The sequence below is a fragment of the Haemaphysalis longicornis genome, unplaced genomic scaffold (genome assembly GCF_048455015.1).
Source record: "Haemaphysalis longicornis isolate Haplotype H1 unplaced genomic scaffold, Haemaphysalis longicornis Haplotype H1 scaffold_9, whole genome shotgun sequence".
NCBI classification, from domain to species: Eukaryota; Metazoa; Arthropoda; class Arachnida; order Ixodida; family Ixodidae; genus Haemaphysalis; species Haemaphysalis longicornis.
The window spans coordinates 37,686,096-37,708,098 of record NW_027526460.1 but is presented as its reverse complement, the minus strand read 5'-3'; the positions used below and the strand labels follow the sequence as shown (position 1 = coordinate 37,708,098).

The 22,003-nt window shown below is 48.1% G+C and overlaps 1 protein-coding gene and 1 long non-coding RNA gene across 3 annotated transcripts in view; one reads left to right on the top strand and one right to left on the bottom strand.

Annotated features, from left to right (window-relative positions):
- LOC144153824 (uncharacterized) overlaps positions 1 to 22,003 on the top strand; it is a 193,851-nt gene that overhangs the window by 597 nt on the left and 171,251 nt on the right. For both annotated transcript variants that reach the window (XM_077685556.1, XM_077685555.1), the window contains exon 2: positions 972 to 1,065. In XM_077685556.1, the coding sequence (XP_077541682.1) occupies positions 1,036 to 1,065 (30 nt within the window). In that variant the 5' untranslated portion in view covers positions 972 to 1,035. The remainder of the gene's footprint in view (positions 1 to 971; positions 1,066 to 22,003) is intronic.
- LOC144153891 (uncharacterized) lies at positions 17,478 to 20,010 on the bottom strand. Its single transcript, XR_013319407.1, has 2 exons — positions 19,831 to 20,010; positions 17,478 to 18,137 (listed from the first exon to the last, which is right to left on the bottom strand). It is a non-coding gene; the product is annotated as an uncharacterized LOC144153891 (long non-coding RNA).

The window sequence follows — 22,003 nt, the reverse complement described above, 5'->3', positions numbered from 1 at the left end:
TTACAACCGAGCGTTCATAGGGAATCGCTTTTTTCGGTATCCGGATATTTTGGTGCACGAACGTCGTCACCGAATGGTGCAGGCATTTTTTCTTGCTCATGTTTATATATTGGTTAGACTACGGTTTTAATGTTTGAGAGCTGTGTGTAACAAATATAAGCACAGGTGTTGCTTCGGTGCCTAAACCAAATAGACGTAAAACCAATGGAATGATTGTGAACAAATAACACTGTTGAATGTTTTTGTCTGGCTAGATTAATTATTTATATGGACGGTTCTATTCATTGATTTACTCGTTTATGATAATGGACAATTCGTCAGGCGGTATTGATGGTCTGATCTTACGGCTGAAATCATACCTCCGAGAAGGCTAAAACAACACGACTGGAGTGAGCATGAAACCTAGTGTAGTTATAAGCTTATGCCGGAACTTGAATGAGGCCTTTTGGCTTCAGCTTATGGGATTTCATAGAACGCTGGAACAGGCTGCTGCATTTAGTCCATTCCGACCTTCCCCTCCCCTCTCCCCAAAAGAGGAAAAAAAGAAAACGGAGCGAAGTGCCTTGGTACCGTGTGGATTCTGTTTCTGGGTTTTGTTATTTCCTCAACGTTTATTGGGTTTTGTGTCGATCGTGCTTGTAAACAACTTGTGATCACAATTATCAAATACCTCTGATGGATACAGAAAAATACATGCCTTTTCTGCTGTAGGTTCTCCTGAGCATATAAAATCTCTCTCTCTCTCGCTTTCCAGGGAAGCCAGTTCTTGGCTTATAACTCAAATATGCCCGTGCAAGAGTGTGCGCTGCGTCAGATTTTTTTGCCTTTTCCTTTTATTTTATAACAGCCCAGAAACAGTATTTCATATAGTGATCTCAGTATCCTTGTAGTGCTGGTCGAGCAAATGTATATGGACTACGTGTGTGGCTGTGGTGCTGTGTCTGACTTTTCGTGTTGTTGCTCTATTCCAGGCACATTTCGAGGACACAAGCTTTGAGCAAAGCAGGCAGGACGGTTTGAAGAAACTAAGGCCAGATGCTGTTCCGACGCTTTTCCCTTATCGCCGTAAGTGTGCACTGTTTAATTTGACTGTATGATTCTGTGGATTATTGCTCGTGCCTGAGGGAAATGCTTGTAAACCACACATCTGACCAGTCATGGGCACGTCACTGGTAAAACGTAACGGTGTTACAGTTACCTAAACCAAAAAAGTAACACTGTTACTGCTACAGTAAGAGTTTCCAAAAATAACTTGTTACAGTTACTGTGAAAAAGTAACGTTGTAACGTTTCCGTTACTGCGTAAACACTAAGTATGTGGCTAGTTTAAATTCCACGAGGTAAAATCTCCGTTGAAGGGAACCTAAAAGGGGGCACACTCAAGCCCAACACCAATAATTGTCGTGTACGCCTCATTTGTTGCACCGTTTTGTTGATGCATGCGTCGGGTAATTTATTTGCAAAACTCGTTGTAGTTTAGGTTGAGTTGTTTCCCCAAGTTAGCATCCAAATGGTTCTCTCTTTTCGGGGGTACAATTTTCTGTTTCTTTTTGTTTTTTCTGCTGTACTCAAGACGAATGGAAAGTTTTAAAAAATCACTTTTAAGACCTACGTCCGACCTCGCTTTTCTGCAGGGAAGATAATCGTCTTGGCAACCGTGTTGTGGAAAGATGAAAGATAGCGCGGATAGCGTTCAGGCGCGACATGCCTGAACCAAAGTCATGCCATCAATGCAAACACGTTAAAAGCGTTCTCGGGCAGTGCGCGAGACCGTGCTATTTTAAATGACGGCGCATGTATTCGCGGGGAAGCCGGATCAAATAACCGCGTAGCTCGCAATGTTTCTTGCATGTCGTGTAAATGCGGCGCCCTGTTCCTCGGTGCCTCATACGCTACACAGTGCTTCTGCGCGTAATAAAATTTTCTCCAGGAAGTTTACTTCCTGCGAGCGAATCTGGACAATAGACTGTTATAATACATCACAGGTGGTGGGCTTTCACAAAAAATGGTACGGACACTCAATCAGATATCGCAAATCCGCGCCCGCTTCAAACCTGTAAATTAGGCCGAAAAGAAAAAGATGGGAGAACAAGGAACAAACCAGTTGTTCCAGACCAGATTTTATTGACGCGCATTTTCCTCCCATGTAACAATGTTCTTGCGGTTTATCCTCTTGTTTAAAATAAGGTTCACAGGGATGTCGCGGTTCTCCCCATCACAAATATGCGCTCCCTAAAAGCCATCATCACCCGTCCAATGCGGCGGGTGCACTGCGAGAAACGAGCTGTTTTCACAGTATTTCGCAAGAACTCGAGTCAGCGAGCACGTTCTTTCGGTTTTAGAAAACGGCGGCTAACCTCAGATTACAATCCTCCAGCTTCCCAATCTTTCTGTATAAATAAACCATCCAATTCGTGTTGAAGCCCTCTGAACCCGCGCTAGCTCAGTGTAAACGCGCGAATGCTGGGGAACAATATGGCGGCCCGTCAAGTTTAGTGGCCGCCAGCCAGTCAGTCAGTCAGTAAACTTTATTGATGGGAAAGGGGATAAGGTAAGGGGAAGTGGGGCTATAGAGGCCGCCAGAGCTGGTGGTAGGCAACCATGGTCAAAGATGTCACCACCCTAAAAGCGGCGGCCTGTAGGCTCCCTAGGTGAGATGTTTGAGTGGCGCCCCCTGGCTGTGACGTCGCCTTAGGGACTCGCGCCGCTCTCATCTGCTACAGTCCTCCTGTGAGGGGCAGCAGTGCCTGTGCTATAAATCACCTGCTTTGATGCGTTAGCGCATTAAAAAGCTTAGTTCTGGTAATACAGTAATTTTTTCCCGGTTTCCGACACATCTCCTCCTCGTCCTCCTCCTCCTCTTGAGTGCAGTTTTCCTATAATGCATATCTGAAGATTGGGAAGATATGCCTGTGGGAAATGCACTGAAATAGCCCTTCAGGTCTGAACAAACATAGTGTTACTGTATCTTTACCGTAGACGTCACTCGTATTGCTCAATAAACCTACATACTGGTTAGAAGCCTGGTATAAAACCACCACGCGCCTATACACACAGTGGGTTATTTGGAACTAAACCTACAGTTCTTGCAAACCATGGGCGTGTCGGCATACTCCTATGCCATACTTTCGAGCGTTCGGCAAGGTTGCAAAAACTGTTTTACCTTACTGATGATTACGGAGAATCCTAAGGCCCTCTGCCAAAGCCGACAGTCCCAAAGGCCTGGAATTTGTTTTGGTCTTCTATTTTCGCTGTTGTCGGTTACTAGCAGCTGACTGTTCCTCTTGTTCGAAAGGTTACTTACTACAGACGCTGACACCTAGCTCCGACTCTTCACGCTCCGCACAGGACCGGCTTTCCAAGGAATGGGGCGACGCCAGTAACGTTTCTTCCGTAGCGGTATCCAAAACTATACTTTAACTCACGCCTTGAGCTAGTGTATGAGATTTTAAGTCTATCTTTATAAAAAAAATGTTACGCATACGCAAAATCTGGTGCGGACAAGCATCAGATATAAACCGAGCGCAAAGAGACAGTGCGGAGTGCGGGCTCGATCCATTGCTCTCAACCTCATCCCAAAACATATTTTACTCTGTGCTTCTCAAACTTCAAACGACGCCCCCTGCACCGCTTCGTTAGTTGTTTTCCAAGCGCGCCTAAGGCCAAACGGCCTACCGTTCTCTGGTTCACTTCAAGGCCTGATAGAACGTCTGATTTTAAGCAGAGTACAGCATTCGAAAATGTGAGACCCGGAACCATTACTCCTTTCCACATTCCTCTCACTACTTCATATTTGTTATACCCCCGCAGAGCTCTATGCTTCATTATAGCTGCGTTTCACTTTCCCTTACCCTTAAGTTGCTCCTCGTGAGTTCTTAAGCAGTTATCCTCTTCGTTTATCCACACTCCCAAATATTTATATTCCTTCACTCTACACTCTAAGAAAAAAGGGTAGAAAAAGGGAGGAAATCGAGGCCTTTCTCCCCCGGACCAGCGAGATTCTCCCTTTAGCTAATTGCACGTAGCGCCCTCTGTACGACATCTACGAAACACCGAAACGGGGGAGGAAATATTCCCCCCTGTCGTCTGCAATCTGCTGTCGGCGCCGACGCCGAAAACGAAACCGTTCATCGTTGCAATGTGGCTTTCGCCGATAGGGCGCATACGACGACTATGAGCAACACCTCCCCTGCGGTGTGCTGCTTGCTTGTTTTCTGGCTACCTCAGCCGCCTACCTCCTATTCCCCGCTCAGGCGAAATTTTTATTAACAAATATATTGCAAATTCAGCATACACACCTGAAACACTTCGCAAGTGGTACACCCCTCAGCTGCCCCCTCGATGTCCTTACTGCCGTGCCACCACTCCATCAGACCTCGCACACCTAGTTTGGTGGTGCCCAGCTTTCGCCACGCACCGTACATTTAAATCTCCCCAACCCCATCCCGATCCACAACAAACTGATGCACAACTATTATATGAAATAGCGGTTTATTCATTTAAAAGCGGTCTGGCACGGGTTGTTTGAGCGGGTCCTCCCCCGAACGAACTGGTGTATGTGCTCTAACCCTATTGCGATCACCATGAACTGGCCCATGAATTGCAGGTTCTAAGAACTGGCCCAGTTATTGAGTCTACTGAGAACAACCAGCATTTATTTGTTTTTTTTTTTTCTCTTACCCTCCCTCCTCATTCCTTTCCCCCATCGTGACCAGTGGTCATCCTTTTCTATTAAAGGCTGTCTCTCTCTCTCTCTCGCTGTTTTTCTTTTTTATTATTACCATGTGCCCGCCACGCTAACGCACGGCTCGCCAGCCGTGTGTTTGAAGCACATTCTGTGGGCACCGCTGCATGCTTGCTGTGGGCGACTCACCTGCGCCCTGTTCAACGTTACCACTGCATTTGTGGACGTTTTATACTGACGCCCAAGGGTAAGAGAGGTCAGCGATGATAGTAAACTGCCCCTTTTCTCGTCAACGAGCACGGACCGCAGCATATTTACGCCTCAGTTACCAACAACAAAAGGCCCCCATTCGGTAACATCCAAGGTAAATATAACTGGTAGCGAAGGTTCCATAGAAGACCATACGTTCAGAAAATGGCGGCTCTTAAGCTGCTCATGGGGCTTAGCGCCATCTGTGTGAGGAGGGAACACTTCCGGCGGAACAAAAAATAAACAGGATGTGACGCAAGATCCGGTCAGAAAGTGACGTCATTTTGGTGGCATTAGCGGGAAAATTTGACTTCAAAATAGCCTTAGCAGGCTTCTGATCGCTGAGGGCTCATGTCATTGCCATCTGACGCAAGTTGGCGAGCCCTTGACGTGTGTGCTTCAAGTCAACGCCAGCTTATACTCGTGTCTAGAGAAACGTACTTTAGCATACTGTCGTATGATTCGCCTCGCTGTTTATAAAAACATCTTGCATCTTCTCTGAACCTTTATTCTGTATTCATGCCTTCCACTGCTGTATAAAAGCAATCAGTTCCTTATTTTGATTGCAGTGAGCAAACGTACCCCCCCCCCCCCCCGACCGGAATTTTTTTCCTTCCTTGGGATACAGAGCACACAATGACACTTGACCACTCTCCCCGGCCCCCCTTTCATATAAAAACGTGCCCACTCCTTACCCCGATACCAATTTCTACCAACGCCACTGCTGGGTTTAATTGCGTCGCACATACGCAGGTTGCGAGCGTGCCTTAAGTATAGATTAAGGTTATATAATGCTTGCTCAGTTTGTGTACTTCTGTTCTAAAAGAAGAAATAACGCATAGTCATGCTATAATCAGGACATTTGAATTTTATTCCAGGATAGACATAAAACAAATTTACCACACTGCACAAAATCAGCACGTATACAATAAGTACAAAATGTTCGTGGGCACTACATGCATTATGAGTTTCCTTACGCGCCGAAAAATTGACTTTACCCGTAACACATAGCATTATGAGCAATGAAAGCGTCAACAGCAGAACTACTTCGAAACAAGAGAAAGGAACTAGGCACTGCATCTTGACGCAGAAAACCGGGCCGCAGGAATGCCGATTCACGAAAGTTCAGCGAGCACACCGCAGCTGCACCGGTGTCTTATCAAGTAGACATGGGTTTCTACAGAAGTTCACTCAGCATTCACGCCTGCAATTTCTGGTTGCATTATTAGGCAAGTGTCGCAACAGATAAGTAAAAAGAGAAAAAAAGGGATCAATTCAAACGAAAGCGACGGCAGTATGTAAAAGCACATAGCAGGGAAGATCTGGCAGCAGCGCAGCACGGAGCAGCACTACACAGTACTGCGATGGAAATAATGCTTGCGCATACAAGTGCGGGAAGCTTACTACAAGCGTTGTAATGCAATAGAGAAGACACTGAGATAGACAATTAAAGCGACTCGCTTAAATTCGAGTGGTACTAGGCTGAGAAGTCCTATAACAATTGACACCACTTGCTCCGAGCCAGCCTGAGGTGAAATCAAGAGATAACTGTGACATAACAAAGCTTTAAACCCATTTTTTTTTCGAAGCACCACCACGTCCCCTTACACAGCCCCCGTGCACGTATTAACAGTACTATAGTTTCGCGTTACCTGTGGAAATGAGAGGAAAATGGTGCAGTAAAATGCCAGGCGTACGGGAGTTGCTGTTGCAGCACATCGTTTCCGTAGGTACCGAGGAAAGCGCTCCGCTCCAACCGTTGGCAGCATCGTCCCGTAGTTCACCGTGCCCGCCGGGCACGGTACTAAACGTGTTCACCGACGATACAACGCACCTCGCAAGTGCACGCACAGCAAAAATTAAGAGCACACCAAATTAACAAGGAAGAACGAATGCAAATGCGCACCACCAAAACACGCGAGGGGCGTTTCCCAGCAGACGAACTTTAGGAGCACCTTTACGAACACTACAAGGACTGCATCACAGAGCAATGACATGTGCCATTCTTCAGAGGGCGCTACAAAAAAGTTTTTTGAGAATGAACAGCATTTTCATAAATTATTTGCACACTGGGCCTAAATAAATGTGATTCAGAAATAAATATTGTTTGTAAAATATAAATGTTGTTTTGTTGTAGAACAAAATTTGGTTTTTCGTTACTAGTGTTTGTTCCCTCCTCACCTAGTCGCGCTTCAATCGCCACTCCCAAAAGCCCTCATGCTGATGTCGCTGGCAATAGGTTCTGAACCGCTTTTCGCCTGAAGCTTCGCTACCATTTATATTTACCTTGTAAGTTGTAACCATCCATGGTTGTAACATCTCTGCTGAATGGTTGCCAGACGAGTGGTGCGCTTTACGCTAAAAGAGCGAAGGCGAGGCAATGCGTGTCATTACACAAACATACCTGCCGTACTGTTTCGTGAAACGTTTTTTTCTTCTTTGAGCTATTTTACTGCTTCTTACAAAACCTCAAATTAATAAAAGTTTGCAATTGCACGGATTACATTTCATGAAATAACAAAACCCACGTAAGGCTTACGCACTGCCGTGGCTTATCGATGAAAGCAACGAACTCACTGTTCCTACCTGCATTCTTGGCGATCAGGGTTATAAATACTTTGTGGCCGTTGCAATGTTTAGTTGTGGCTTGTGATCATGCGGACATGTGAAAGTGTACTATATGTGGTGGTGTATACGTGTATTATGCTTGCGATGTTGTGTGTTGCGTGTATTGTGAGTTGGCAGTGCCTTTAATGAAGTGTATGTCGCTGTGTTGTGCTATGTTTCTTCCCAATATATGCCCGCCCACATGCGGCCTCCGTGATGTTGGCTATAATATACGTTATCCATAAAGGAAACCAAGAAAACGCCTTGATGTAATAAGTGCCCACTGATGGTGATGCTTAGTAGCTGCCCCTCCCCACCCCTACTTTTTTTGCGTCATCTATCGGTCATTTTAAAACGTTTACGATTGCTATACTTCGAGCACGCTAGAGGGCGAGCATTGTCGAGGATGCGACAGCGACGGATACGTTTTTCGTATCGCCTGCATTGCCTTTGCGCTGAGATTTACGATTGCAGACGATCCGCGTTTTGATGCATCGGTTGTAGCAAGGTCAGGCGACTAACAACAACTGGTTGTTCTCAAACGACCGCATTGGATGCTTGTGATCTCGTGTGCGGTGAACGGCGGGGTTAGGAGCCTTTCGGAAATAAAGGCGGCATTTTGAAAGCAATCGGTATGACTTCTACTGTGTTTACGGCAGCGCGTAAGCCCTTAACGCGTAGGCGGAACGCGCAGCGCGAAGAATGCAAGAAATCGCGCATATGCGATTGGCGACATGGCTTGCTAACCGTAGTTCTGGTGCTCGGTAGGTGATTTCTTGGTTATTTTGGCGCATTTTAAGAGCACACAACCACAGTAATCTACGTGTTTGTACTTCCTCGATCCTCAAACCGATCAGCTCGCTAGGCCTTTCTCGCATAGCAAACCTTTGCTCGCTAGGCCTTTCTCGCATAGCAAACCTTTCTCGAGTGACGCTGGAGCCCGCCAGGGGGCTATGGAGTCATAACCTGCTTCACACGAGCTCTCGCTTTTGCGGCTTTTCATGCGGAAAAAGGCCATTCACCTTTCTCAGTTGTGCGTCAAGAACACCGGCAAGTCACAAGGAATCTCCTGTTGCTACGTTTGCCGTGGTGAGTCATTTTACGGCACAATTTCAAGCAGTTAAAATATCGCATCAGGCTAAGCCTCACGAGAGAACGTTCCAAGGCCGGCGGAGGAGCGCCTCGAGGAGCCAGTGGCCCATGCTCGCACCACGTGCATGAGCAGCGGCGCGAGCTCTCCTCGGCAAGCTGCGGCTGCCCAAGAGCTCCACGAGCCGGTCCAGCCGCAGCTCCTCGTCGCTGACGCAAGCTTCCACTACCCCACGATGAACCAAGCACCCGACGCTACCATCGAAACGGCTGCCATGGACACCGGCAGTATCCCAATCAACGGAGAAGACCCTCAAACCTCGAACGTGCAAGTTGACCACAACACCGGGCGCACGACCGTTGCAGTCCGAGGCACCGAACTCCTACCGACGGACACCGAAGGTTGGCAAGCCGCCAACAGACGCCTTCGTCAGCGAGCCTCCACCACGACCAACGGTGAGCCCACTACCATCCGCGAGGAACCCACAACCAATCGCGCTGCATACGTGAAGAGAATAGCTGCACGTATTAGTAAAGCGGCCCGCATGCCCCGATCACTGCCGAGAGAAGAGAGCAAGATAGTGTTGCGACCACGTGGCGGTCTCAATGTCGCCCGCACCGAAGCATCGAGAATTATGGCGGCCGTTTTCGCGGCGGCAGGAACAACGCTACACGAATCCAAAGAAGACACTATCTGCACTAACGCGGCTCAAAATATCATCGTGGTCAGCACCCGAGATGAAACCAGGGCCAACAAATACTCTGGCATACGACGCCTTTGCGTCGGCGAAAGGGAACACGAGGTGAGTGCCTATCTGTCGGCACCAAACGGCACAGCCAAGGGAATCATTCGTGGCATTGCACTAACGGACACGCACCAAGACCTACAAGCGAATATTGTGAACGAGGCCAACCCACTGGCGCTGGACGCGCACAGAATTGGCAATACGACCACCGTAATCGTAGTGTTCGAAGGAACCAGAGTACCGAACTACATTAAGTACGGCGCAATTCTAGTGAAATGCAGTCTGTACCGCCAACACTATGAAGTGTGCCGATGTTGCGGCAAGATAGGTCACCGCACGGACGTATGCCCCTCCCCTGACGCTAAAGTGTGCTACGCATGCAATGCGCCAAATCCAGGCCCCGACCACGAAAATGAATGTAAGCCACGCTGTAAGCTATGCAACGGCCCTCATCCCACCGGTGTGACGGGATGCAAGAACCGGTACAAGATCCCATACGTCGTCACGCGCCGCCGGTGGGAGCGAAAACACGTGGAACAGCAACAGCCGCCATCAGGCTTAGCGGACTTCCCGCAGCTGCAACCGCAAACGCGGGAGCACGCGCGCGCGCAAGTGCAGATGCAAGCGCAGGCGCGGGAACCAGCTGCGGGCAGACGCAGTCGCTCACGTCATCGCAGCAGCAGCCGCCGACGCTCCGCCAGCCAACGCCGCAGCGCCAGCCGCAGCGCTAGTCGGAAAGGTCAAGCGGCGCGCTCGAAAGAACGCGTGGCGTGGGCTGATGTAGCCAAACCGCAAGCTCCCAAGCAACCTGTCACACCTAAGCAAGCGCCAACTAAGCCACAGCCAAGCCCAGAAATGATTGCACTACGGACTGAAAACGAACGATTGAAACAACGAGTCGCCGAGCAGGACGCACGTATCATCGAAATGAACAGAAAGCTGGACCAATTGATTGCTCTCCAACAACGACCACAACCATCCGCGCAAGAAGCACCCGCCGAAGAGATGGCAGAGGAGGAATCGGTAACGGACGAGCCTGAACCCGAAGTCAAAAGGCGGGCCACTGATGCACCTAAAGACAACAAGCGGAAGACGGCCCTCCAACGACTCGAAGAGCGCTTCAATAGACATGAAGAATCAGCCAACAGACGCCTAGCAGCACTCGAAGCTACCACGGCGAACATCAACGCCCGCCTCACGAAACTTGAACAGACGTGTCAAGCCACGCAGAATAGCATCCAGGCAATACAAGAAACACTAGCGCAAATGCAAGCGGCCATCGCAAGACTCGGCCCTGGATCGCACCACCTGCAATCTAACCAACGCCCAACATGGCCAGAGCAGCATTAGCCCCTAACCGAGAACTAGTGGTCTGGCAGTGGAACTCAAACGGATTTCAACGCAAGCGAGCCTCGCTACAACAATACATCAGACAACTCCCTCGCCAACCGGATGTCATCCTACTACAGGAGACGCATAGTGAAACCCCCCCAACCCTGCCGGGATACCGCTCCCACGCCAGCCCACCTAGCGCAAGAACCGTCGGGAAAGGAGCCGGCCAAGGAGTGTGCACTCTGGTGAGGAAGGGAATCACTTACATTGAACACGCACTTCTAAATAACAGCGCCATCGAACACTGTGCAGTGGAAATCGTCACTGGCAGAAGGAAGAAGGAGAGCACCTTCGTAGTCAACATATATAGCAACCCCAAGCACTACCAACAGAAATTCAGAACCCTTATACACAAGACGAACCAACTAGCCAAAGGCAGCACATCACTTCTGTGTGGCGACTTCAACGCGCCCCACACAGACTGGGGATACCCCAAGACAAACGCCAAAGGTCGCAGCCTGCTCGAGAACGCCATGGACGCCGGTTACCAACTGCTCAACGATCCTACAGAAAACACTCGTCTCGGCTCGTCCGTACAACGTGATACAAACCCCGATCTCACCTTCTGCAAAACGGCCGGCAATGAGGCGGGGATACGATGGCAAAATACCGGCGAAACTCTCGGCAGTGACCACTGCATCTTGGAAATCACCATACCGCTACGATCTAAGGCGACAACACCTATAACACAAGGCATAACAGACTGGAATGCCTATCGCAGGGCTCTGGAAGAGATCCCAGAGCACATAGAAGACATCGAGAAATGGACGCAAGCCCTCAACGAGGCAACCCAAGCAGCCACTACCGAAGTCGAGCTAGACGACTCCACTCCCCAAGTCGACAGCCGACTCGCACATCTCCTCGAAGCAAGGAAATCCATACAGAATAGATGGAAGAAACAAAGGCACAACCGGAAGCTCCGCAAGAAAGTGGCGTTCCTTAATCGAGAGATAGAGAAGCACTGCGCTGTCCTCGTCCGCCAACAATGGCATGCGGTATGCCAAGAAGCTGACGGACAGATGCATAAGAGTCGCACCTGGCAGCTCCTCCGCCACCTGCTAGACGAAACCAAAGCTAAGGGAACGCAACGCCACGCCCTTGCCCGCACCCTTCACAAAGCCCAGCAAGAACTTGGCGGGCTCGAAGTCCGTCGACGCCTGAACGAAAGATACCTGCCCTCCACCCCCCCTGAACCCCTCCCAAGCTATACAGGTGCGGTCAATACCCACCTCGATAGAGACATTGAGGAATGGGAGGTTAAGGCAGTGCTGCAGACGGTCAACTGTAGATCGGCGGCAGGACCCGACAGAACGACAAACAAAGCTCTTCGCAACTTGAATGACGCGGCCATCTCCGCCCTCACACGTTTCTACAACGAGTGCTGGCGCTACGGTCGACTACCCAAACGATGGAAGGAGGCGAAAACGGTACTTATCCCTAAGCCGGGCAAGCCTCCCCATATCGACAATTTACGCCCGATCTCACTCACATCTTGCGTAGGCAAAATCCTTGAGCATGTACTGCTCAACCGGTGGCAATCATACCTGGAAAGCGAGGAGCTATATCCGAACACGATCCTTGGCTTCCGAGCAAAGCTAAGCACCCAAGACGCCATGCTGCTACTCAAACATGAAGTAATAGACCAGACAACTCACTCCCTTGACAATAGAGCGGTTCTGGGCCTAGATCTACAGAGTGCATTCGACCGAATCCATCACTCGGCCATTCTCAAGCAAGTATCCCGCCTCAATATGGGACAGAGAACCTTTACATACATCAAAGACTTCCTAACCGACCGATCGACAACGATCAATGTTGGGGACATACAACTCCCCACAAAATCACTGGGCAGCACTGGGACGCCACAGGGGTCGGTGATATTTCCCATGCTATTCAACTTGGTAATGTTCGATGTGGCCAACAAGCTCGCCAACCTTCCGGACGTCAAGCACACCATCTACGCTGACGACATTACCCTGTGGATGACGGGAGGCAGCGACGGCCACATTGAGACCACGTTACAGCAAGCGATCGAGGTAATAGAGGACCAACTGCAGGGAACAGGACTAATCTGCTCTCCTACAAAGTCGGAGCTGCTCATCCTACCACCTCGTGGAAGACGCACAAGTACCTCTACCACCCCAAGCATCACCCTTCGGACGAAGGACGGAACTACAATCCCGCACGTCAAAACCCTGCGTGTCCTTGGCCTCCACCTAGACGCGCTCAGGCAAAATGGTCTCACCATCAGCAAGCTGGACGCTAAGGTGTCTGCAGCTACCCGACTCATCCGAAGAGTTTCCAACCGCCACGCGGGCATGAAAGAGACGAGCCTCCTCCGACTTGTACAATCTTTCGCGATAAGCCACATTGCCTACGTCGCGGCATTCCATAATTGGAAAGCAGCCGAACGACAGAAGATTGATGCCATCATCCGCAGGACATACAAGGCAGCACTTGGACTATACGTGCACACCAATACGGACAGGCTTTTCGAACTTGGCGTCCACAACACGCTGGACGAAATAGCTGAGGCCCAACGTACGGCGCAGCTTGAAAGATTGTCACAAACAAGAACGGGATGCTACATCCTACGACGACTCGGCCTCCGAAGACAGGAGATGCAGGACAACAAGGTCCCAACATCGCTCCCACAAGATCTGCTGCACAGCCTCCACGTGCCTCCAGTTCCCCGGCACATGAACCCAGAACACAACCAGGAAAGGAGGCTCGCAAGAGCAAAGACACTCACAGCAACGCACGCCACGAATAAGGGCGCTTTCTACGTCGATGTAGCCCAATACCCGGACCGACCAAACGCGTACGTCGCAGTTGTAATAGCCGCCGTCTCTGGTGACGTATACACTGCGAGCAGCATGAAAGCCAGAAGCGCACACCACGCCGAAGAAATGGCCATTGCACTTGCAATCACCAATCCAAGATGCACCACTGTGCTTAGTGACTCGAAGACGGCGATCATGCATTACGCTACAAACTGTGTCTCCCCCAGTGTTGTGAGGGTGTGCGGAGCCCTACCCCCCAGAACGACACCAGTGACTTTAAGATGGTTTCCGGCACACGTGGGTCCACTGGACTCACGCGATGGACACGGCAACCGCAATGAGGAGGCGGACCGGGCAGCGCACGCGCTCACCAGCCGCGGCGCTCCTGAGAGTCCAAGCCCCCGATTTGCGACGCAAGTGCCCGAAGAAACGGAGCCACTCACTGCATATAGAGACATTCTCGAGTGGTACCGCATCAATCGCCGAACGTTCCCACCACCACACCCTAACCTAACTAGACAAGAAGCAGTGATTTATAGACAATTACAGACTTGTTCATTAATGACTCCAGTGGTAGCCAAACACATCTGCCCAGAGGTGTATGTTAGTGATATGTGTACACTATGCAACAGAGAGAGAGCCACCATGGCCCATATCCTATGGGATTGTGAAAATCACCCGCAAGAAGCCAGAAACACTACAATTCCGCCAAGATTCATGGACGCCATGAAGAATGGAAACTACGAAGACCAACTCCAGGCTGTCCAGCTGGCAATGGCTGGCCTCGAACGCCAACGGCCTGCAAGCGCCGCCTCCACGGAGGTTGTGTGAGCAGGCCTGGCAGGGGCTCAGCTATTGCGACGTACTAGTCGCGTCTTCACAGCAGGCTCTAATAAAGGTTGTTTCTCTCTCTCTCTCTCGAGTGACGCTGTCAGGGGAGGAACGCTCCTCCAAATTAGCTCACGAAAGGGGGGAAACTTCCTCCTCTCCTAGGGGTAGAAACGCGCTCCTCCCTCTTCAAGGGAGAATCTTTCTACCTTTTAGGGAGAAATATATGATACATTCCTGTTTCACCCATAAGGGAGAAACTACCACACCCTTTTTTTTAGAGTGTAGGTAATTCGCCCTGCTGGATAGACACTACGCCATTGGTAGCGTCATTCAAAACCATTATTCCCCATTTTTCTGCTCTAAAATTTAACCCAAGGTCGATGGCTTCCTGGCCGCTAACATTTATTAGCCGTTGCATATCGGTCTGGTTATCAGCTAAAAGAACAATGTCGTCTTCGTATAAAATTCCCGGGATACGCTGTTGTACCACTTCTCCTTGCAGCATATGGGTTAGGCTGAACCCTAGTTGACTTTCTCCCAGTTTTTTTTTCTAACCCTGCCATGTAAAACAAACAGTATTGGGCTCAAAGGGCATCCCTGTTTCATTCCCCGATGCGTGTTGACCTACTGGGCGTATTTCTGTCCTTCCCATGTAAGGAGCACTCTATTGTCTTTATAGATTGCTATAAGGAACTGTATTAACTCGTCATCTAATCCCGGGAGTTTTAGCATTCTCCACAGTAGTTCTCTGTTTACGTTGTCATATGCCCCTTTAATGTCCAAGAACGTAATCCATAATGGTCTATTCTGAGCTTTCGCAATTTCAATGCACTGCGTTATCACGAACAAATTATCATCCAATCGCCTGTCTTGTATACAAATCCATTCTGCAGTTCCCCAAGTATTTCATTTTCTTGCATGCTTGAATTTCTGATTTTATCGCCTGCATTACGAATCTATACACCACTGACGTTACTGTGAGTGGTCTGTATGAATCAATACTGGATTTGTCTCCTCTGTCTTTATATATTAAATTCATCCTACTTTCTAACCAGTCCTCCGGTATTTGTTTGGTTTCTATCGCCTTATCTATTGCCCTCATAAACGATTTCTTACTTCTAGGTCCAAGCAGGTTTATCAGTTGCATTGGTATTCCGTCCAGACCCACTGCTGTCTGGGGGGAACCTTTTGCTGTGCTTTTTTCCAATCAAGGTTGCTCAAACTTATTTCCCTTTCCGCAGTCTTCTGTGGCGCTGATGTTATCGGTGCAGGCTTCCCTACCGCTATTGCCCTAAACCTCTCACTAATCACTCGATGAATATGCGCCAACGCGTGCTCTCCTTCTCTTTCCCCTCCTCGTCAAACACAGCGCCCATCAATTGGTTCGCTTGAAGCACTTCCCCTATTAATTTGAACAGCGGCTTAAAAAACTCCGCTGTTCGTTCTCAGCAGCCTAAAGGTAGAATTTGACGTTTTTAGAGTGAGAACCCCGGTATCGAGCTCCACCACTGCCATTTTTTTTAGATACCCGTGATTTTTCTTATCTGCATCACACTGCAGGGCGTGGCTTGTACCTATCTTGGAACGGAATATCGCAGAAACGCAAGGAGAAGCGGGTCAGCTCGAAATACTATAAGTTCTCGAAGTAAACCAACACACCTCCTTAAAAGGGGCATTCGCGCAAGAGGCAAGTTTGGTTCATTGAAAAGGTTACCTCGTTAGAATAACACTGACACCAATTGGGATTTTGGGGTGAAAGGAAATATGCAAAAAACGGTGTGGGATTCGGACACGTCTCGGTGCCGACATTTTGGTGCACGGGATGTCTCAGGCAATTCTTTTAACATTTTAGCTTTAATACTTTCGTTTCGTCACGTGATTTAATTTTACGTTTGAGAGTTGTGTTCGGGCCGCAGTGCGAGGAAAAGAATGCTAAACCAAGGCGGAGCATCAGCGCGTAAAACCAAATTTCGAAAGTGTTAAGAATTAAAGTTGTTAATTTACTTCCGTTCAACCTTTTTTTTTTTTTTTTTTAGCGTTCAGGTCAACAACTCTAATATTTTAATTCAAGTGTTACCGAAGGGATCTGAGTTCACTTCACCCACCGCTGCAAGACGCATGCTGCTTTTAGTCCATATCTCTCTCCCCCCTTCCCCCCCCCCCCCCCCCCCGCACGAGGTCGCAGGTTCGATTCCCGGCCGCGGCGGCCGCTTTTCTGGTGGAGGCGAAAAGCAAAAACGCCCGTGTGTACGAGATTTCGGCGCACGATAAAGATCCCCAGGTGGTCCAAATTAATCCGGAGCCCTCCACTACGGCGCGCCTCATCGCCTGCGTTGCGTCGGCGCGTTAAACCCCACAATCAATCAATCAATCAATCAATCAATCAATCAATCAATCAATCAATCAATCAATCAATCAATCAATCAATCAATCAATCAATCAATCAATCAATCAATCAATCAATCAATCAATATCTCTCTTCCCCCCCCCCGAGATGCTGAAGGCATCTCGGAATGACGAGCTCCAATCCAATCCCGTCTCTTATAGTTCAGTAAACTTTTATTCACTCTCTCTCCCGCTCTCGTATCTGGGCGGGTTTGGCTGCGCTACTGATAGATACGTACATGTCAGTCAATCAATGCTTGCATGCGGCAATGACTCTGCTTATCACCATATCGATAACGGCGATTACGGCCGCACTTATGATTAAACGTGTCATCGCACCTCGTATCGCTAATTTATACATGACTTCCCGTTAAGCCTGTTTAGCAAGCATGGTTAGAAAGAGCTGTTACATGCAACTGGTGCAATCCACTGATAAAGAAATACTAAGAACGGATTCACAGTCGTTTTCTTCCTTTTTAGCACTATCCCCATCTTGCTCCTTCTGCTTATTTAGAACGACAAACTGTCTAATTTAGTTTAGAATAGCATCCTGCCGTTCTTGGGGAGAAAAGGCAGTGCCTATCCACTGTTTACCTCAACTGAATAAACGTCCCCGTGTGCAAAATTCAGAACCAATCAACTGGCGAAGAAAAAAAAAAACGACAGAAGCCATAGCCCACTTAAAGAAATTAACTTTTCAGGGGAAGCCCGAATAAATTTGGGAAACATTGGTATCCAAATAAAACGTGTTCTATAAAAGAGCAGGAGCCGATTAGAACAAGGAAGTATACGTCGTCAAGCAATCAGTTACCGCACCGCGGACAAGGGCAGAGTAATGTGGATTTGGTCCCAAACAATTTACATTGCAGGTAGCAAAAGTGGTTATCGCAGAGTTTGATAAAAACGTTTCTATTTGATGAATGAGCTTCAACCGGTACTGAGTTCACAAGAACAAATCCCAGCGGATAGAGTTACCGTAGGCAGCATACAAATCGATTGTTCCGAAGCCGATGGCCACACAGCGTGCAGGCTCAGAAAGCAGTCATGAAATTCATCGAAGCATTTGGTGCAGAAATACGCGATATGTCTCTCACAAAAAAAGCGTTTGGTCGGGCTAGTAAAGTTCATATGACATCCTGTACAGTCGTCAAAACTTCATTCTGTCTTTGGTGGCGAACGATAACAATAAACAGGCGAAAACATCTGGTGCTCCGTGAAGGCGCAGGCTGGTCGTTGTACGTGTGCGCGTCTCCTAGAAGATGTTGCACAAAGGCTGGTTGGACCTGCAGTCGAAGGCCTCGTCGAATTGCTTCATGCGCTCGAACGGAAAGCTGCACGTCGCTGCCTCCCTCATGTCTGTTTTCACGCAGTCCTGAAAGGCATAAAATTAGCAGTCTTAGCACTTAGGACATCGTGTTAGTGATTGCACTTGACCAATGGAACTTCCAATATAACAGCCATAGAACGCTGTCAAAAAAATTAACAGTGGCTTAGATCGGCTATGCCAGGATATACGTAGCGTGAGCTAAGGTTCAGCTGGTTATTATTAGGTTTCCTGGTTGTCTAGGATTAGCTTGATTATCATGCTTACTGCTGCTAAAACGACTTCCAATCCAATCCAATCCAATCCAATCCATTCTAATCCAGTCTATTCTAATCCAGTCCAGTCAAGTCACTGCTCCTCGCGCATGGGCACCACGGCTCTCCAGGAGCCACGCGAAACGGCTATCAAGCAGCTCCGGCGCAGCGTCAGACTTGGCTACTGCGCAACGGGAGGCGCACAGCTTGGCATGCGCCGGCGCCAGTGCGTCTGCCACGGCTATGACGTCACTCCTCTGGAACGCGCAGACCGGCGAATGTGCAGACCCCATTCTCTGCACAACCGTACTCCAATTGTATTGAATATCCAATCCAATACAATGCAATCCAATACAATCCAATACAAATCCAATACAATGCTCCTCGCGCTTGCGCAGCACGGCCCTTCAAGGTCCACGCGAAACTGCTCAACCTCGGCCAGTGTGGCTTACGCTACAAAAAGTGTCTCCTGCGTTGAGGCGTGAGACCTGGTTTAACAGGTAACTGCGTCGCAAACTTGAGTTTTCTAAAGAAGATTGTGAATGGTCTGATAAACAAGTTTTGGCTTCGTTAGTTGCAGTAAGGTAAGGAATTGGGCTAGATAGTTTTGCATGTTTGTAAACTGCGCTTGAGGCTACTGAGGACACACTTTTTTTAAGGAAAACAAACGAATGACGTGGACAGCCTTAGCGCAATCCACGTCGCTAGTGCTGTCGTGCTGGTGCGCCTGGGTTTTTGAATGGCTACCAGCTCAAATGACAGTCGAGACGAATGAGCAGCATCCCGAGACACATCAAGGCTCTCGAACGCCATTTCTCGCATTCTCGCGCATGGTATTCCAAGTCAGCATTAAAAAATATATCACTTGTGCACTTAAAACGAACGAAACATTTTAATTGTGGGACTTCGTTTACTTTTTATTCACTGAAATCATGATATCAACATATCTTAATTCCGTACTCTCAACACCAGTGCGAGCAAGTGCAAAACCAATGTGGCCAGACAGCACAAAGCACGCGCCTAAAAGTATAAAATAACTAGATTACAATTCAAAATTAAAAAGCCACCCAATCAGCGTCAAAGATTGCGATATTTATAATATGGTATCATTATACTGCCACAAGCTACTCCTAAATATGATTGTTGCATTATTGTGCGAAAACAGAAATCGGCGGTGGCAGCGCCATTGCAGCCCAGCAAGATAGTGTTAAAACTTTCAACCGCCATCGAAATTGTAGTGGATCACGACATGTTCTGAATGGCATTCGAATTTCCTCAATTGAGTCGAACGGCATACCGTTCGGAGACATTCGAGACGCCAGTATAGCAGGGGAATTAGTTTTGTGACTTAAAGATGGTTAGGGAAATTTATACGCGTTGCGTATAGGCACCAGGACGCTATGACTTCAAGTGCAAAAAAATAAAGCTTAGGCCGAGAGGTATACTGGGCCCTTTTACCGCTGCATGCTAACGGTGGTTTGTCATACCTTGAGGCAGGCGAAAGTGTACATTATGCCATCTTGTGTAAGCCACGGCAATTGTGGAAGGTCCAGTTCTCGCCTCGCACCGGTGACGACCATGGCGGGACGAACGCAGGCGTAGGCGAGGAGGTTTTCCACCACACCATCCGGCAGGGCCCTGTGTGGTCCCCGCGGTTCCAAGCACTCGGCCGGGATTTTGGCACCGGGTTTTACGTACCTGGACAGAGAACTCCCATTTGCTCCAGGGAGTACTTTACAGTTCCACTAGATGACTTGGCAGCGGTGTCGGTATAGCGGCTGCATTGCAGCCGCTGTGATTGTAAAAACCGTAGACATTGCTGCGGCGGATGCTGAAAAGTTTGGGTCGTATTCGTGCACGTGCGCACGTATAATGGACGTTTGTAGACGCTTTAAGGGCTTAAACAATGTGCTGCGTTCAAGGAACACTAAATGTTGAATTACTTTGTTTTGACTGAATCATCACGCGTTGCGAAGCTATTTCGGTTGTTGCTCGACAGCCAACGACGCCTCGTTTGCTGAAAAAATAATAATTATGGCTTGCATTTCTCTCTGCCGGTTCCCTGTCATTTTTTCGTAACTTTTCAGGGAAATTTGAGTCACACAGTTTACTCGATAGTCGCCTTCTTACTGAAAGGTTGTCCTCATCGGCTTTCACTATGGTCGCAGCGAATGAAAAAAATTCACGCATCTCCACGAAGTGAATCATGACGAGTGGGCGAAGCACTGGGGAACCTTCTTGCCGTAAATCACCCGTGGCATTGCCCACTCGCGCATGTAAATGAGTGACAACGCGTGTGTAGTGTATACGATTACAATCCAATCCAATTCGATACAATTCAATTTAAACCAATCCAATCCATTTCAATCCAATCCAATTCATTTCATTGCAATCCAGTTAAATCCAATTCAATCAAATCAAATCAGATCCGATCCAATGGTCCGTGCGCATGCGCAGCACGGACGCCAAGGCACGGCCAAAGCGAAGTCGTCAGGTGCTTCCAGTGTTGCCAAATGTTGGTGAGCAAAAGTAGCTAGATGGCAACGTGAAAGTAGGTAGAAGTAGCTAAAAAATCCAGCAAGGAGCTAAAAGTAGCTAAATATTTTTTCAAACGCTTCTTTAACATATATACTGGGTTTGTAAAGCATTTATTGGCAGCTGTATTATCTTGAAAGATGAAACGCCGCTCTCGTCATGTTTTCTTAGAGGCAACTACGCAGAACATGTATGAACAAATAATAAATGTGCTCCCAGTTTGATTCCGATAATTTATGGCTGGCGTACGTAGTTTTCGCAACGTGTAAAGGCTTGCGCGCTCACAAAAGACGAGCTCCGGATGCATCACTGCTCTGTAAACCTGTTAAAAATTTTAAAAATGACATTTATGGGCGTACCTAAAGGCCTATGAAATCGAAACTGAAATTCTTTTCAAAATGTACAACTGTAAAAAAAAAAGAAACAAAAATTTATTCGACCTAAGGGCTTCTTCAATTAAGTATAGAATTTTTGGTGCCCGTTTTATAGCCCTACGCCAAGCATTTCTATATTGTTTTTTTTTTTGTTGCCATATCCAGTAGCACGAGCACGGCTAGACTGATGAACACAAAATTATCACAAAAACATTAGAAAGCTTTTTGAATGGTGGTTTTATTAACAAAATCTTTCCGTCCGCATAAATGGGAGCACGTCATCGTTGAACATATATCAACCAAATTGCACATTTGAAACGAACGAAACAATCTAGAATAGCATTTCACACACAAAACGTACAAAAGAGATTTCAGCGTACTTCTAAAAGGACAATCAGCCACATTGGCGAACAAAAACAGATCTGTTAGCAACTCCAGTAGAAGGCGTAGAGCAAAACAGTTATAACCAATGGTAGTACATAAAACCAATCAGTCCTGCTGTACACACAGTTATTCGATATTGTCTGCAGCTTGCAGAGTATCGTCCTCTGCCGTGGAGTACGATGCCATCGTGCCGATTTTCGCCACCACGTCACTAGGCAAGCTATATTCATGGCATTTTTTTATGCCTCCGAAGCCTGTTCCTTACACTTCGCACGCGTTCAGTGCGTAAATTTCCAACCTATTACGGCGCTTGCTCTCGACGATGCTCATATCGCTGAAGCATCTTTCTACTCCAGCGTTTGAGAAA